This window comes from Acomys russatus, chromosome 21, assembly GCF_903995435.1.
Source record: "Acomys russatus chromosome 21, mAcoRus1.1, whole genome shotgun sequence".
NCBI lineage: Eukaryota > Metazoa > Chordata > Mammalia > Rodentia > Muridae > Acomys > Acomys russatus.
In genome coordinates, this window is record NC_067157.1 from 15,757,983 (window position 1) to 15,774,751 (window position 16,769).

General features: G+C 40.6%; 1 protein-coding gene across 1 annotated transcript in view; it reads right to left on the reverse strand.

The window, feature by feature from the left end:
* Positions 1–744: 744 nt before the first annotated feature.
* The window catches only part of Frk (fyn related Src family tyrosine kinase), a 103,487-nt gene continuing 87,462 nt past the window's right edge, over positions 745–16,769 (reverse strand). The window contains exons 5-8 of the mRNA XM_051164092.1: positions 15,385–15,543; positions 6,092–6,273; positions 3,077–3,242; positions 745–2,686 (exon numbers count right to left, since the gene is read on the reverse strand). Coding sequence (XP_051020049.1) covers positions 2,475–2,686; positions 3,077–3,242; positions 6,092–6,273; positions 15,385–15,543 — 719 coding nt within the window. The 3' untranslated portion in view covers positions 745–2,474. The remainder of the gene's footprint in view (positions 2,687–3,076; positions 3,243–6,091; positions 6,274–15,384; positions 15,544–16,769) is intronic.

Genomic DNA, 16,769 nt, shown 5'->3' on the forward strand with positions numbered 1-16,769 from the left:
TTTGCACAGTTAAGTGGGAATACATCTTTTCATCTCTCCATATGCCCAAGAAGAATCTGTCCCAAGAAATGAAATCAGGAAAAGGGGTCTTTTTTTTTTTTTTTTTTTAACCAACTAGTTGTTGAAAATCTTCTCCTTGGTTACATTAGACAAGATAGTCACAAGTAAACAATTGAAGTTACCCCATGCTCGGCCAACTGATGAAAATATTAATGTTGACCTTACTTACAAGTGTTTTTGCTTCTTGGGTGCTTCTGTAATTTTTACACATGATCCAAATTAAAGGCTTCAGAAATGTCTGAGATGATTAAACGAATACGTACATGTACAAAAGATTAATTTTAACCATGAATTCATCTTAAGCGGTTCTGTTAATGGACACCTACCCAGCAACTGATCGCTCATTTTTATTTGCATGATCAACTTGCCTTTAGAGAGGTTCATATCCCCCAGCTTCAGTGCAGACCTTCTTCTAGCCGGTCAATACAGCAGTCACGTTCACTGTACTGATTGCTGTACAGAATGGGGCACAGGCCTGTGTTTGCCACCCACTCCCCCCCCCACCCAAAAAAAATGAGAAATCTTTTTAATGAAGCATGGGATAATGCCTCAGAGTTAGGTGGCCCATTTTTCTCTCGTTGAATAAAGAGAACAGGGAGCCTCACTTACTATCGACAGCCCTCTGTGACCACAGGAACCCAGACGATATTTGCAGTCAATGGGAAATTTTGGTAAGATACGAGTCTTGAGTGGCCTGATGGCTAGCTATAATTGACTATTCCACACAAGCTAGAGTCCCCTGGAAAAGGAGTTGCAAGGATGAATCGTCTATATTGGATTAGCCTGCAGGCATGTCTGTCAAGAATTGTCTTAATTAAGTTAATTGATCTGGGAAGATCCAGCCCATTGTGTGACATACTATTCCCTAAGCAAAGGGGTCCCAGACTTTTTTAAGAGTGTAGAAGTTGACCTGAGTACAAGTAAGTAGGCAAGCAAGCCTTGTGTGCATAGACTTATTTCTCTCACCTCTTAGATGTGGGTGGGAAGTGATGGACTGACCCGGAACTGTAAGCTAGAATAAACCCTGTCTCCTCTAAGTTGTTTTTTGTCAGGATTTTTACCATAGCAACTAGGTCAGTGACATCACCAAATGCCTAGTGGTTAGTCCCTGGTGCCTTGCCTCCTAGTTTCTAGTTGAAAGAATTTACTTTTTTTTAATTGCCAGGGTTTTTTTGTGACCATCTCTGTTAAGGAAGGATGAAAGGTAAACTTGATATACCATGTTTCCTCTTGGAATGGACATTCAGTGCTGTGCATTAGGTCTTGGACTATAGAGAGCTGACTTTGACATCACTTTGGAGAAGTCTTGCTCACCATCTGATGAGGCAGAACATTTGATACACTCATTGCCTAAGAAAACAGAGAAGTGCTTTGCCAGGATTAGAAAAAAAAATTAAGATATTAAAAAGCTTCGTGTCTTAACAGACAAAATCAAGAGTTTATAACCACATTCAGACATTATTGTTAGCCTCGAGAGCTAAAGCAGGGCTTGGCCTGTTTTGCAGCCAATTTAAAACTGGTCTGTGTGCCAAAGGAACTTTTTATTATTACTTAGAAAGCTGCAGCAATCCTCCAGCTCTCTGCTAGCTTCCCTAAACCACTTTAATACCTATTTCTCAGACCTGGTGGGCAATGTGGTGGTTTCCTTATAACCCCATACATAACAAATTCATCAGCTTTGCAACCTGATTGCCGACATTAAGAGATTAAAACTAATGCAGATGATTCTCTGATGACACATACTGAGGTATAGAAAAACTCCATCATTTCCTTCTACAAAATGAGAAAGATTTTAATTCTTTTTCTCAACAGCTGCTTCATTTTCTTATGCATAGGGAAAAAAATATGTGCAATTACTTCAAGTACAATCAAGTCGTTTACCATGGCTTTGCCATCATTGTAGTTAAAGGATATTTTAAAAGAGAAAAAAAAAAATTTCAAAGCACAGGTCCTGCTGTGCGGCAAAGCAATCAAATTCCTTCATAATAACAAGCTGATGGGACTCAGAAATTTGAGGAATAATGACTAAGCACTTTAATCAGTAAACAGGAAAATGCTACGACAGTTACTGAGTAAACTCTATCATCTGTTGATTCTCTTTGATCTGCATTTCAAACAATAAATAGAAATGTGAGTAGCTCTTAAAAGAAAAAATAACTTCATTTCATGTGTTTGATTTTACCAGGCAGTGCGGGGAAAAAAAAATGACATATCATTGTATACTATCCTGCAGTGTTTTCTTGTCAATAAAATACACAAATAATCTCTTTATATATAATGCACGCCTGAGTTCATCCTACCACCTGAATATGTCAAAATAAACTGATTTCACAGTTGATTGATAAGACTATCTCTGGACTGATGATTCCAATTTTTTTCACATCTTCATTACTTTTCTTCCTTTTCTTTGCTGTTCATGTTGAGTAACTATTTGTATCTGAATATGAGGAGTCTGTTTCAAAGTAGTCTTCAAGTTTCCAGTGCAGGGTCTCAAACGTTGGCCGTTGTTTAGGCTCTGCATTCCAGCACTCCAGCATGATGCCGTAGAATTGCTGTGGACAGTTAGATGGTTGGGGTAGTCTGTAGTTTTGACTTAACATCTGAATTACTTGAGCACCCGTCATCCCTAAGAAACACAGAATAGAACAAAAAAAAAAAAAAAAGTGGACAATCAGAGTCTTCAATTTATAGACACTAAACTCTGGGTTAAAAGAAAATTATTTCCCTTGATGAAGCCATGAGACCCACCATCCACTTCCCAGGATGGAGACATTAAACAAAAACCTGCAGGAAGTCATGTCTGTAAGACTGCAATTCAAGAGCGAAGGAGAAGAAAGCAATAAACCATCTCATTAATGCAAATTATCATCATCAAATTTTATCTACCGAGCTCCTACAGGCACATGGTATGGCCAGCCTCATAACTCTGTCCTCCGAGTCTAGACAAAGCAGTTAAAGTCACATCTAAGCAAGTGACCTGCAGTGGAAAGGCCCCACTTCTGAATTAATCACTCACCGCTGTAAGGCATTTTGCCGTAAGTAATGATTTCATAGAGAAGGATTCCAAAAGACCACACATCGGACTTAATGCTGAATTTATTAGTACGAATGGCTTCAGGTGCGGTCCACTTCACCGGCAGCTTTATTTCGTGTTTGGATTCATAGATGTCTTCATTATCTACCTGTTAATGCATCGAAGATTCAAGCCAAGTTAGTGATTTGTTCTGCTGCCTTCATTTATTTGTAACCTATTTCACATGAGACGTTAGAGGGAGATATTCAATATGCACTTAGCTCAGTTTGTATTACAATATCAAAGACACATAAGACCAAAAGAGTCAGTGGAGAAGAGTTTAGCAAGATGTGTCTTGAGACCCTGAGAGGCACCATTCTATTGCATGCAGGGTGATTTGTGATCATTTGGACTTAGATGAGCACTTTACAAACTGAAGAAGAAGGAGGCACAAAGGATGTCTGGCTTTATTTGCTGTTGGTAGTAAGGAACTACTGGCTGATATTGGAGCTAGAGAGATGGTTCCGCAGTTAAGCGCATTTGCTGCTCTTGAAGAGAATGCAGGATTGGTTCCCAGCACACATATGGCAGCACAGAACCATCTTTAATTCTAGCTCCAGAGGATCTGGTACCTTCTGGCTTCTTCAGGCACTGCATCCATGCAGTGATGCACAGACAAACATGCAGGCCAAAGTGTGCATATACATAAAATAAAAATAAATACAACTTATTTTAAAAGCTGGCATTGGTTATTTTTAAATCACTTCCTAGTATCAAAAAAAAGTTCTATTTAAACATTTTAAATTAATTTATCAAGAAAGTGGGTCAGAGGAGAGGATATCCTATTCAGACTTTAGGTGAGAGTAACATGGAAGAATAAGGAAATAGTAGGACCCCCAGGGTCCTGGAAACCTACAAGAAGAACTTTATGACAGGCAGATCTGGGTCCTGGGGTCCTCCTCAAACTAAGGCACCAGCCAAGGAGAATATAGGCAGTAAGCTTCAAACCCCTACCCAGACCTAGCCGATGAACAGGATATTCTCCACCGTTGAGTGGAGAGTGAGATCTGACTCTCACACGAACTCTGGTGCCCCTTTTCTGACCACGTCCCCTGGATGGGGAGGCCTGGTGGCACTCAGAGGAAGGATAGCAAGTTACCAAGAAGAGACTCGATATTCTAAGAGCATATATAGGGGGAGGAGGTCTCCCTCAATCACAGACATAGGGGAGGGGAGTAGGGGGGAAGTGGGAGGGAGGGAAGAATGGGAGGAAACAGGTGAAGGGCTAACAATCGAGATGTAATATGAATAAAATAATAAAATGGAAAATAAATAAATAAATTTATCAGCATAGTGGATTTCTAATTAATTTACGGGGAAAAGGTGATATGAAAAGAGAATCTTTACCTGTTGTGTTTCATGTTCTGCAGCCGTATTTTTAGCGACCCATCTGGAAATCTAAACTTAAATCCAGATTTAAACACCCCATATGGTGTCTTATTATTAGTGTCTTTGGACTGATGTCACAAACCAGGGTGAGTATGAGGAAATGAAAAGCCAGTGATTTAGATTTGGAGAGATGGCTCAGAGACGTGAGTTCAGGTCACCAGAACCCACATAAAAACTTGGTGATGCGGTCCTGGCCTGTAACCCCAGTGCTGAGAGTGAGGACGTAAGTAGATCCTAGAGACATGCTGACCAGCCAATCAAACCAAATTGATAACAACTGGTGCAGTGAGAAACCCTATATGACAAAAATAAGGTAAGGCCCAGTTGGTCTGACTCAGTTTGAAGAGAGAGAGGGCATGACCATGAAATTGGTTGAGAGAAAGATCTGGGAGAAATTAGGGACAGGGGAGGAATATGATCAGTATGCATTGTATGAAACCCTCAAAGAATCAGTAAAACCATTTTAATAAGATGAATAAATGACTGAAGAAGACATCTCAATATCAACTTCCGGCCTCTACATATACTCACACAGACAAGAGCACATGTGTATACACATATAGAAAACGTTGACTGCCCAATGCACATACAAACACACACAAAGCTGACGACTGTTACAGAATCACGGTAGCGTGGCCTCAGTCTATTGTCAAGTGAACAAAGCTAGATACAGTCTACTGCTCTCTGTAAGAGGCAGAAATGTGAAAGCAAATTGGTGCTGCTGCTAGCAGGTGGAAAGTAGGTCATAAATTCAACCATAAACTCAATTATATTTTTATTAGCCTACATGATCATTATTTTCCCTAGATGACACCCTCTCCTGTAGGAAGCAGACCCGACTGGGCTGCCTGCCTGTCTTGCTGTTTCATGTCCTGTTTCTAGCAGTTTCTACGTCATGTTTCCTGCTCTCAGAACGCGCCCCACCTCCCTTCCTAGAGACTTTTCCTCCTGTGTGGGATTATCTCTTGAGGGATTTCACCTGGGAGGAGGATTCCTGTTTTGCTGCCTATAAAAAGGCTCTTTGGAACTCTGGAAAGGAGAAGAATAAACCACTGCCGCAGCTGCTGCTGCGGCTGCTGCTCTCTTAGCACGAAGGACCCACTGTGTTATTGTGTATGTGTGTGTGTGAATGTGTGTGCATGAGTTAAATCCGCAGCCCCTCGCCCTCGACTCGGTACCACGGTGGCACGGGCGCCACACTCTCCCGCACATTTTGATGAAGAAATCGAAATAGAAATGTACTCTTTTTGTAAGATCCTACACTATGTGTCTTTATCAGTGGGCCAAAAATAAACAATATAGCTGTTTTGCTTGTTTATTTTGTGTATGTGCCTTTTTTGTTTTAGTTGTTACAGTTATTATTTGTGGACAGAGGTCTCATTGGAGGTTCAAACTGACCTCAAACCCAAAATCCTCTTGCCTCACCCTCTTGAGTATTGGGATTCTAAGTGTTTGTTACCATACTAGGCTGAAAAATGGTTTTCAATGATAATTGTGAACTTATTGGTCTACGGCTCTGTTTGGTATTTAACCTAGTATAAGAACTAATTAAAACAAAACTAAGTCTACCTTAAAAACTCTTGCAAGTCCAAAGTCTGCTACTTTGTAGATATTATGTTCCCCAACAAGGACATTTCTCGCAGCCAGATCTCTGTGAATATAGTTTTGGGACTCCAGATAGGCCATTCCAGAAGCTACCTGTGCCGCCATGTCCACCTGTTGAGTCAGGTGGATTTTTGACCCAGCATCGTCTAGACAAAAAGAGAAAATGAGAGATTATTTTTGGAAAACATTGAACTAGCAAAGTGAATTCTGAGAATTCTGATAAATCAATCCTATATGCTATGACTCGTCTATTTACCAAGAATACAGAAAAATCATCCCACCATGCCAATACAGAGGCCAGCCTGTGTTTTTAGCATCATACACCAGTGATTTGCCTCCTCATGGAAACCATCATCTGGGGGCTTCTGCCTTATTTAAGCACTTCCAGCTTAGGAATATACGGTTCAGTGAGTGGGAGCCTGCATTTTATATCCTCAACACAGTAATAAAAATCCTGGTCATTGGTGGCACATGCGTGTGATCCCAACACTGGGGAGGCAGAGACAGAAGACCCCAGAACTTGTTGGCTAGGCAGTCTCATCAGTCAGTGAGCTCCAGACTCAAGTGACTCTGTCTCAAATAATAAAGTGGAGAGTTATTGGGGAAAGCACTCAATATTGACCTCTGACCTCAACACACACCATATAGAGACACTGGAATTTTTAACAGGAAGGAACACAGCACAGTTTGCTTTAGCCATTGAACTGATAAAGGGGCAATGATCTGGATACACCAAAGAAAAAATTTCATTATTTTAGCATATTTTTCTTAAAAATGAGATCACTGATCAATTTTAAGGGTATACCACTTATGAAATGCGTATATTACATTTATATCCACATGCATAATGCATTTTTACTTGCCCTCTTGGCTTGCTATCCTCAGAACATCTCTTCAGATATAGATATATCTGAAACGGACAGATCCACCTAGTGCTCATTCTCTACAGCTAGGTACAGAAATTTGCATACTGCAATGGGCTTTATCATTACTAGAAGGAACTACTGCTATTTTTAGAAACTCAGAAATTTCATGTCATCCTCAGGTTAAACTACCATACTGTTGACAAGCATCTTCAGCTATCTAGAACACTGGGGTTATTTCACAAAAGTGGAAATTCCTTTTCTCGTTGCCTTCATAAATGAAATACTATTCCCTATGGTGAACTGGACTTGCGGTCATTAGGCTTAGACACAAGCCCTGACGTCCACGGAAGCTCTAACACAGGAGTTAGGAGGAAGGAAATGACACCAGAATACAAGATTTTATATCAGGGCTATTCTTCATACTGCTTTGTAACTTTGAGCAATATGATTACCAGCCCTGTGGTATGGTGTCTTTGTCTACATAGTGATAACTGCAATTATCTCCGAGAAGCCATTGTTAAAGTAGAATTTCAGATGAGTTAGTACATGTAAAGTACTTAACACAACGCCGAGAAGAGCCCAATAGATCCTAGGTGCTAATATTATCATTGCACGTGTGCAAAAGTGAAGCAAGCTTAATTGCCTAGTGATGGATATGAATGCCCCATGTGGCATTGGCTGAAAGAAGAGGAGCATGTGTGTCTGGAGCTCAGAGTTGCAGCTACACATACAAATTTAATGGCTGTGTTCATAAGCAGGAACAAGTGTGCCAGATACCTGGGAAGAAACACACTCATGAGAGCACCAACACTTAAGTGTTGGCAGAGAAAAGTAAACCTGAAAGAAACCTGGGAAGAATCAGCCAGAAACATGACAGACAAAGATGTAACAAGTCAAAGGTTTTAAGAGCAAACTACTATCATAGTCAAACTTGATGAGCAGACTCAGGAAGATAAGGGCTGCCAGGTTATTTGCTAGCTGGAGTAATGAGGAGTCATTGCTGACCGTGATAGCAGGAAGGATCATTCTCCTAGCGATGGGACATAAGGGACAGGGACTGCAGGAGTGGAAAGGGTGTGGAGACGGCCAGATGAAACAGCGAATTCCAAAATGTTCCTCAAGAAGAAGGAAAGACTAGGCCTGTGGTTCAGTTCAGAGGCAAAGCTCCCATTTAGCAGGAGACAGAGTTTAATCCCCAGAACCAGGGAGAAAATATGAAGGCTAAAAGGGTATGGCAAGGTTAAGAGGAAGTAATTACTGGAAAATGCAGGACAGTGACTGGTTATGAACGCCAGAGTGTACATACATTTCTGGAATGCCTGCTCTGGTCAAATTCTTGATTTGGGAGATAACTGCACAATTTCATATTTACTTGTATTATAATTATATGCTAGGTTGCTGAATATGATTTATATACTTTCTGCATTTGTAGTTACTTTTCCAATAAAAAGGAAAATCAATAGAACTAAGAAATAAATAAATTGGAAATAGTTGGATATCATAAGCATTTGTATACTACATATGTATATATGTATACAAATATGCGTGTGCACACACACACACACACACACACACACACACACACAATTTCATGAGACAAGAACCATTAGTATGTGACTGATGTCTCATCAGTCATTTGGTCCCTTATTTCCTTCCACCCAGAACACACACAGAAAATCACATTGACGTTGGGCCACTTTTCTAGTTTGGAGTAACAGGATCTGTGCAGAGAAATCAATAGGATCTTCAGTCCAGGCCTTTAAATCTCCCTTGACTCTGAAGCAACAGGGATACATTCCAGAATGTAAAGTCACACAGTGGGAAAAGCATAAGTCCTCATGTCACCTCTCAGAGAAGGACAGCTAAAGGACAATTTGTCTGTATTAAATATGGTTAACTTTGTGTGTGTGCAGTCACAAGAGCTTTAAATGGTATGTTATGTAGTCTCTGCCACTAACTACTCATTTGAAAACCAGGTGTTATCATGAAGATTAAATAAAGCTCAGCATGATGCTAAATGAGAAAGCATCATTGCTCTGACGGCCACACCAGCCAGACATTTGACATCAGATCCACTCAATATGGAAAGAAAAGTGTAAGGAAGAAAAGACAACAATGACCAGCCATATGTGGCAGCTGATTCTCCAATGGCTTCCACTGATCTTTGTCTCCTAGTCACCATCCTGCTTCCTTGGGTTGTGCCAGACCCAAATACATGCATTTAGCTGACAGAATATGAAAAAAGAAAAAAACTGAAGGCACTAAATTAAGTTGTAAAAGGGCTTCATCATATTGATGCTCAGTGCTCTCTTGCTTTTCCACTTGGTCATAGTGCTGTAACACCCTGGGAAGTTATGAGCCATCCTGTGTGATAGGGAGCACAGGACAACTTCTTGCCAAAGCCCAGCAGGGGACTGCCTTCCTCAACTCAACAGCCCAGGATGAGCCAGCTCCTAACAACAATATTAGTCAATTTGGCGATAGATTCATCCTTGTTAGAATGTTGAGATGATTTTGGCAAATGCTGGCACCTTAGCCATGAACTATGACTCCTGAGCTATGAAACCCAGTAAGCCACAACTGCATTCCTGACTGTCTTCCTTGGGATCACTATTGCTGTGATGAAACACCATGACCAAAGGCAACTTGGAGGGCAAAGGACTTGTTTTACTCACACTTCCATATCACCAAAATCACCGAAATCAATGAGAGCAGAAATTCAAGCAGGACAGGAGCGTGAAGGCAGGATCTGATGCAGAGGCCTTAGGAGGAGGATGCTTACTGGCTTGCTTCTCATAGTCTGCTAAACCTTTTTTTATAGAAGCCAGGACTGCCAGCCCATGCACAGCATTACCCATTATGGGCTGGGCCCTCCCTAGTAATCACTAATTTAAAAAATGCCCTACAGGCTTCCCAATCTTATGAAGACATTTTCTTGTTTGATGCTCTCTCCTCTCAGATGATTTTAGCTAGCCAGGACACTGGTGAGGCTGTGGAGAAAGGGGAACACTCCTCTATTGCTGGTGTGAGTGCAAACTTGTACAACCACTTTGGAAACCATTCTGGCACTTTCTCAGAAAACTGAGAATAGCTCTACCTTAAGACCCAGGTATAATACTCTTGGGCATACACCCAAGAGATGCGCCACCACACAGCAAGGACATTTGCTCAACTATGTTCATAGCAGCTTTATTTGTAATAGTCAAAATCTGGAAACAACATAGATGTCCTCAACTGAAGAATTGATACATCTACACAATGAAATACTAGTCAGCTATCAAAAACAAGGACATCATGAAATTTGCAGGCAAATGGATGGAACTAGAAAAGATCATCCTGAGTAAGGTAACCCAGATCCAGAAAGACACATATGACAGGAACCTAGCAGAGTTGCCCTCTGAGAGGCTCCACCCAGCAGCACTTAGAAACAAATTCAGAGACTCCCAGCGAAACATAGGGAGTCTAGTGGAAAAGTGGGGGGAAAGATAAAAGGACCAGGAAGTGACAAGAGCTCCACAAAAAGACCAAGAAAGCCAATTAACCCAGAGGGGGCCGTGGAGTCTGAAGCACCAACTGAGGACCATGCATGGACTGGACCTAGATTCTCTACATAAATGTAGCTGATAGGCAGCGCAGGCTTCATGTGGGCTGTCACTGACATGGTCTCTGTTGCCTGCTTTTCAATCACTTCCCGCTAACAGGACTGCCTTGCCATGCCACAGGCAAAGAGGATGAACTCAGTCCTGATACAACGTGATGAGCTGGGGTGGGTAGGTAAGGGGGCTCCCTTTTTCAAAGGAATAGGGGAAGAGGGATGGGGGAGGGAGGACAGGACTGGGAGGAGAGGGGAATGGGGGCTACAACCAGAATAAAAAGTGAATAAACAAATAAACTAATAAAAAAAAAAACTAGCCAGCACACTGATGATAACAACTGACATAATGTTTGCAGAATAACAACAGACAACTAATTGAGGTTAGAAGAACAATATCGGCACTATCCATGACATTAAAGCAGAAGCCATGGTCCACCTTAAATGAGTTGTTAACCTTCACATGCCTGTTTTTTTTTTAATTGTAAAATGAGAATATTTCCTCATAAGAAAATGAGTCAAGTTTATATTTGTAAATAATCTGAAAAAAACACCTGTCACAAAGAAACTACTGTAGTTTTGTTTGTTTGCTTGTTTTTAAGACATAATGTACATGCTCTCTTCTGTTGCTATCTCATACACTTACTATGTGAACTTTTGTTTACATTATTTCTAAGTCACAGGGCTTCTGACTAGCCATAGGAATAGGCTGTAGACTAGAGAGTCTAACGCAGGAGTGTTTGAGTCTGAAATGTTATACTCTCTGGAGATGGTCTGTGCTGCCCACCTCGACATGCCTTGCTGTGACCCTTCAGCACACAACATCAGAGAATTACTAAGACATTCTGAATACAACAGTTCTGCAGTTATATTTGACTGAAGGAGACAATGATGAAACTAATACACCTGCCTGCTGTCGTCTACTTCAACAAACTGTGCGTGAAAACCATGAACCAAGTGTCAGGACCTAACTTACGAAAACAGAAAGTGCTACTCCTTAAAAGAAACATCATTGCTTGATTTGTGTTAGATGCTCTGTAATTACTGATTGAGGGGAAAGAGAAAGCTCAACAAACTAAGCCAAATTTAGATATGCTCTCCCTTTAAGTTTCAGTAAGATGCTTTTAGTGAAGTACGTATGTTGCTACCCATAATCCACTATAGTACCTGAATTCTCAGGTTTTCCTAAATGGTATATATTGAAGGGTCAATAAGTCAGGCTGTAAATATTTATTTTGCCCCAAAATGTATGTAACATGTTTGAGTTTGTGGGTGTCTCAGATGTGAAGATTCTTTTACAAATATTAATTATGACTGTGTAAATGGTTGTTTTTCACCTGACTCTGAAATGCTTGCAGGCAAACATTGGAAGGAACAGCCCAACTCACATCAGTGCTGCACTATACTGTCACACTGTACTGTCTAGTTTTAGTCTATAATGAAATCTGCACAATTTAGAATACACCCAGCTAATAATTTCAGTAGAAAGCAATATAAAACTAATACACATCATAGTTTCATTGTTCAGAGGCCTGTATAAACCGTCCGTGTTTATTTAAGACTTGCACTACTTGGGTTGGGTGAAAACAAAAATAATATCTTTTGCCCTGAGTATTTATCAGTAGAGAAATTTGGCTGCTTATACTTGAAGCCAGATTTCTGCTTCCCCCTTCTTCCCCTGCACTGCACTGCTCTCTAATATTGCTGCCTTGCAACAGAAATGTTCTCACTTTATCGTAGTGTGACTGTGTAGTCTACACCTTTCCATTCTTTTGGCTAAACATTCATGTTCAGAATTAGGATGTCTGTGTGCTTAGAGAATTTTTTAAATGAACCACATAAGATATTACAGTAGATTACACTGCAATTCTATTACAGAGGGTATGGAAGGTTTTCACCAACAAGCCGAATCCCAGAAGACTGGAAATTTTGCTTTGCTATTCTGAAGAGCACATTGGCCTAAGAACCACTTCATGTCCCAGGGCTCCCACAAACCACCATGCATCAAAACCAGAGCAAAGTTGCAGCAGGTTTTATCTTCTGAAGGAAATCTATCACACTCTATCACTAAAGAGTCTTTTAGCTCATCAACAGCTACGACAATGGGCTACATATGAGTAGCAGAATCCTTTCACGGTTATTTTATTGAGATTTTTACTTCCTGGTTGATAAAGAATTGGATGTAACAACAATACATTTATCAACGCTCCTATTTGTAAGGTATCTGTGAAGATAAAGGCCTCAGTAAACATGCCCCAGTGGCCTATCCAGAAGGAGACAAGGTTCATAGCCCTGAGGAAACCACAATAACAGGCCAAAGAAATTCTCAGAGATGAAGTTTCCAATGTACCAACTAGGGCTTTTCCACCTGGGGTCTCAAAACCAGCTAACTCCAAATGCCAATCTTGTTCATTTATGGCTGATCTCAGCTTAACTATTCAGTCAGTCACCGTGAATTAGTGCACACCACTGTGCACCAGACATGGCTGGGACACCGAAACAGAGACAGCTTCCTGCCCTTGTGGACTTACATTTAGGCAAGATAAATGACTCAATAATGCTCTAAGGTGATTACCAACCAAGGAGTTAAAAACAGAGACAGGAAAGAGGATCATGAAAAATCAAGGGACCAACAGTGAGATTACATTTCAGAACCTGACAGTCAACCAGCCAAGGGCTCAACTAAGATGGAACTGAGAAGAAAGCCTAATCTAGTCTCATCCACCAGAGGAACATGCAGAGTGCTGTGCACCTTCCTCAGGTAGCAACGTCTGCCCACACTGGAACCCAGACTTCAAGCTTTGGCCACTTAAGGGTCACAGGGAGCCAAATGAGCCTGCCCAAGTTAGCAACACGCATCACCATCACAGCCCCAGCCCCAACTACCTCAGAACCTCATAAGACTTGCATTGCTTCCTACAAGGAGCACCGCCTACTCCCACTGTGACCTCAGCCTCGATCACCTAAGGACCAGCTGCATGATGGTGAAAGCCTTCCATGGACCTGTAAGTATCTGCAGCAAGCACCTGCTCACTCTCTGCAAGGTCTGTTGCTGTGCTCAGAAGCTACACCTAGCGCTAGCTTAGCTTGCACCATATCTGAGACCTCGTTTGCATACCCTAGTGGTCCCTGGACTGAATCTCAAACACCAATCGTCTGGTCCATAACCAGGCAAGTTTGTGTCACAGCCAACAGCAATGTAAACAGCCACTGTACAAAAGTGGGACAAATATACAGACCAAAAAAAAAAAAAAACAAAAACAAAAACAAAAACAAAAACTCAAGTCTGGATGACTAGATCCTTTTACAGAAATATAATGCACAAAAAAAAAAAAAAAAAAAAAAACATAATATATTTCCTCCAAAACTTAGTGCTACCACGGTAGTGTTTCCTGGGAAAACAACTTAGATGACATACAGGACAATGACTTAGAAATAACAATATAAGTATGCTCAAGAAAGTCAAAAAGGATATAGATAAGCATGAGCATCTAAACACCAAGACTAGATAAACTTAACAAGAAAATAAATTATGTCAGGAGAACATCTTATCTGGAACCCTGTCTTGCTGAGAAATCTGAGGATGGACATCACACAAACTGGGAAGAACCAGAGACAAGTCAGAGAAAACAAGTACTAATTCAATGCTCATGACAGGCCTAAATACTGGGAACTCACAATTCTACCTAATACGGCTGCGACAGGTGATATTTGCAAAGCACTTTAATGGATATGACAGAGTCACTCTTTTGCATTGTCTTAGAAACAAGACAAGAAGCATCAGTGGCTATTAATGCTTCTGCAGTGGGTCACTAGTCTGAGGTGGGGAAGTGTAGTGACCACAAGCAAGGGATCTCAGCACATTTCTGTTTTCACAGCACTAGGTAGGACACATCATGATCTCTATTCCTTTTTTCTTTGCAATTTAGAATTAGCAGTTGCACAGGGCCCCCTTGAAAGCAGAGGTGCTCTTATCTTTCGGAACCCTTCATTCCTCTTTTCTCATTGCTCACAGCCTATCAGTCCTGCTCCGACATTGCAAAACCTAGAGGAAGTCTCTATTTTTCAAGCATAAATTACTCTTGTAATGATTTCTCTCAAATCTGAACATCTTGTTTCAACACTTATTATTTTATTATTTTTTGAATGCGTCATTTGTGATAAATATCACAGTGCCCTTACTGTGACTGCTGGAATCAAATGGAGGAATACAAAAATACTATATTTCTACTTTTTAGTCTGAAAATTCTAATGTTGCCTAGCCATGGAAGTAGCTTCAAATACCACCAGCACACACACACACACACACACACACACACACACACACACACACACACACATGCACACACACACATACACACACACACACACACATAAAAACTTAAAAACAGAGAGCCTATGATATCTTTCTTTTTTTTTTTTTGTCATTATTGAAAGTATTCCATGTACACAAACTACCCCATAGAAAATATTGGTTCATGACTAATAATATTCAATTAGTTCATGAAGGAAACACACAAAATAGACATTCACCAGCTGCCAACACTACATTTAAGTACACTGATATGTCTAGTGTGAACAATTTGATCTTCCACTACATAAATATTTCCCCTCTTTTGAGAACACAGAACATATTCCATTAAATAGTAGTTGAGCTGGTCAATGTTGCAACATTCATTCTCATGGATGCACACATCGGAAACATCCTTTGGGTTATAGAAGGCTTGCTAAATTGACATTTATGGGACAAGCTACACTGAATTTCTTCGATTCTTCCTTTTATTAAGGCTTCAGCTTACTTTGGAGATATTCTTGCAGACTTCCATGTCTCATCAACTCTGTAATAATATAAATTGGATCTTCTAAAGTGCAAACAGCATAAAGCTGGATAAGCTTTGGATGTCTTAGGCTCTTCATTATCTGCGCCTCCCTCAGGAAGTCATTCGGATCCATTGAACCTGAAACAAGAAGAGGAGGAAATCACTTTATGTCACTGAGGCACTCCTATCCCCATAGCAGCCTGGTGGGAATCACCAAGCAATCTCTGCGCCTCTCAGTAATGTAAGAGCCTCAATGCCACAAATCTTCAGAGTTATCAAAGAATGGGATCAGTTCAGCCGGGGCAACCTAATTACTACACATGTGCCATTGTGTCAGGAGTATGCAGTTTATGTGCACCGATGTCGAGATGAAGAGCAAGTGGATTCAGGTCCACATGACAAATGAAAGGGCAGACAGATGCTGACAGGGTAGCTGCTGGCATGAGATCGGCATCTTCACACAAAGAGAGAGTGCCCATGAACACAAACACAGGCAGACACAGAATGTTTAATTATTCCAGCCAGTGCTCTTGGTCTCAGATCCAGAGAGGACTGACTGGTGCCCTGTCCTTGGTGCCCACTCTGGGAACAGCTAAAAAAAAAACAAACAAACACCTAAATTCAATGACTTTGCCATATTACTTTCCTTGACTTTATAGAAATGTAGGCCGTAGGTCAAGTAAGAAATATTCAAGGACATTTCCAAAAGCTAACAATTGTCTTTCATCATTTTATATGTTTAATGTGAAACTAGTGCCCAACATTTTCTCCTGTGTTATTCCAGTTCCTCTATCAGAACCCTAAAGGTTTGAGGCTCTGATGCCTCCTTTAAAAACTCATTAATACATAAATTGATTTTAAATGATCCAACTGTAACTCATATGCAATGTATCAAAGAATTAATATCAAATAAAAAGGAGATGGAAGCATGCCTGGAGTTTACATCTCAACAGTAATTTTTAAATCTCCTATTTTTAGTATATAATGTTCCGGAAGTATTACCATAATTGATGATATCTTGATAGTCACTCAGGACACCACTCCATTCATCACCTGCTCCAGGTAAAGACTTCACAGTTGATATCTGAACCCAGATATGGACACATTTTGACACTGTAAGGGTTGCACTGTGACTTATTTTTCAATGTGATGCTATTTTACACTAACTAGTGAAACATTCTACCCTTACAAAGTGTAGAAGTTAAGCCTCCAGGCTCCAACTTGAATTCTGCAACAATTGTAGCTCTACTACTAGCTCCCTTTGTAGTCTTGAACAAGTTGGCTGATCTTGAACACTGCCCAAAATACTTGGACCCAAACTGTTGCTCCTGATACTACCAATGATGATAATGATGATGATGGTG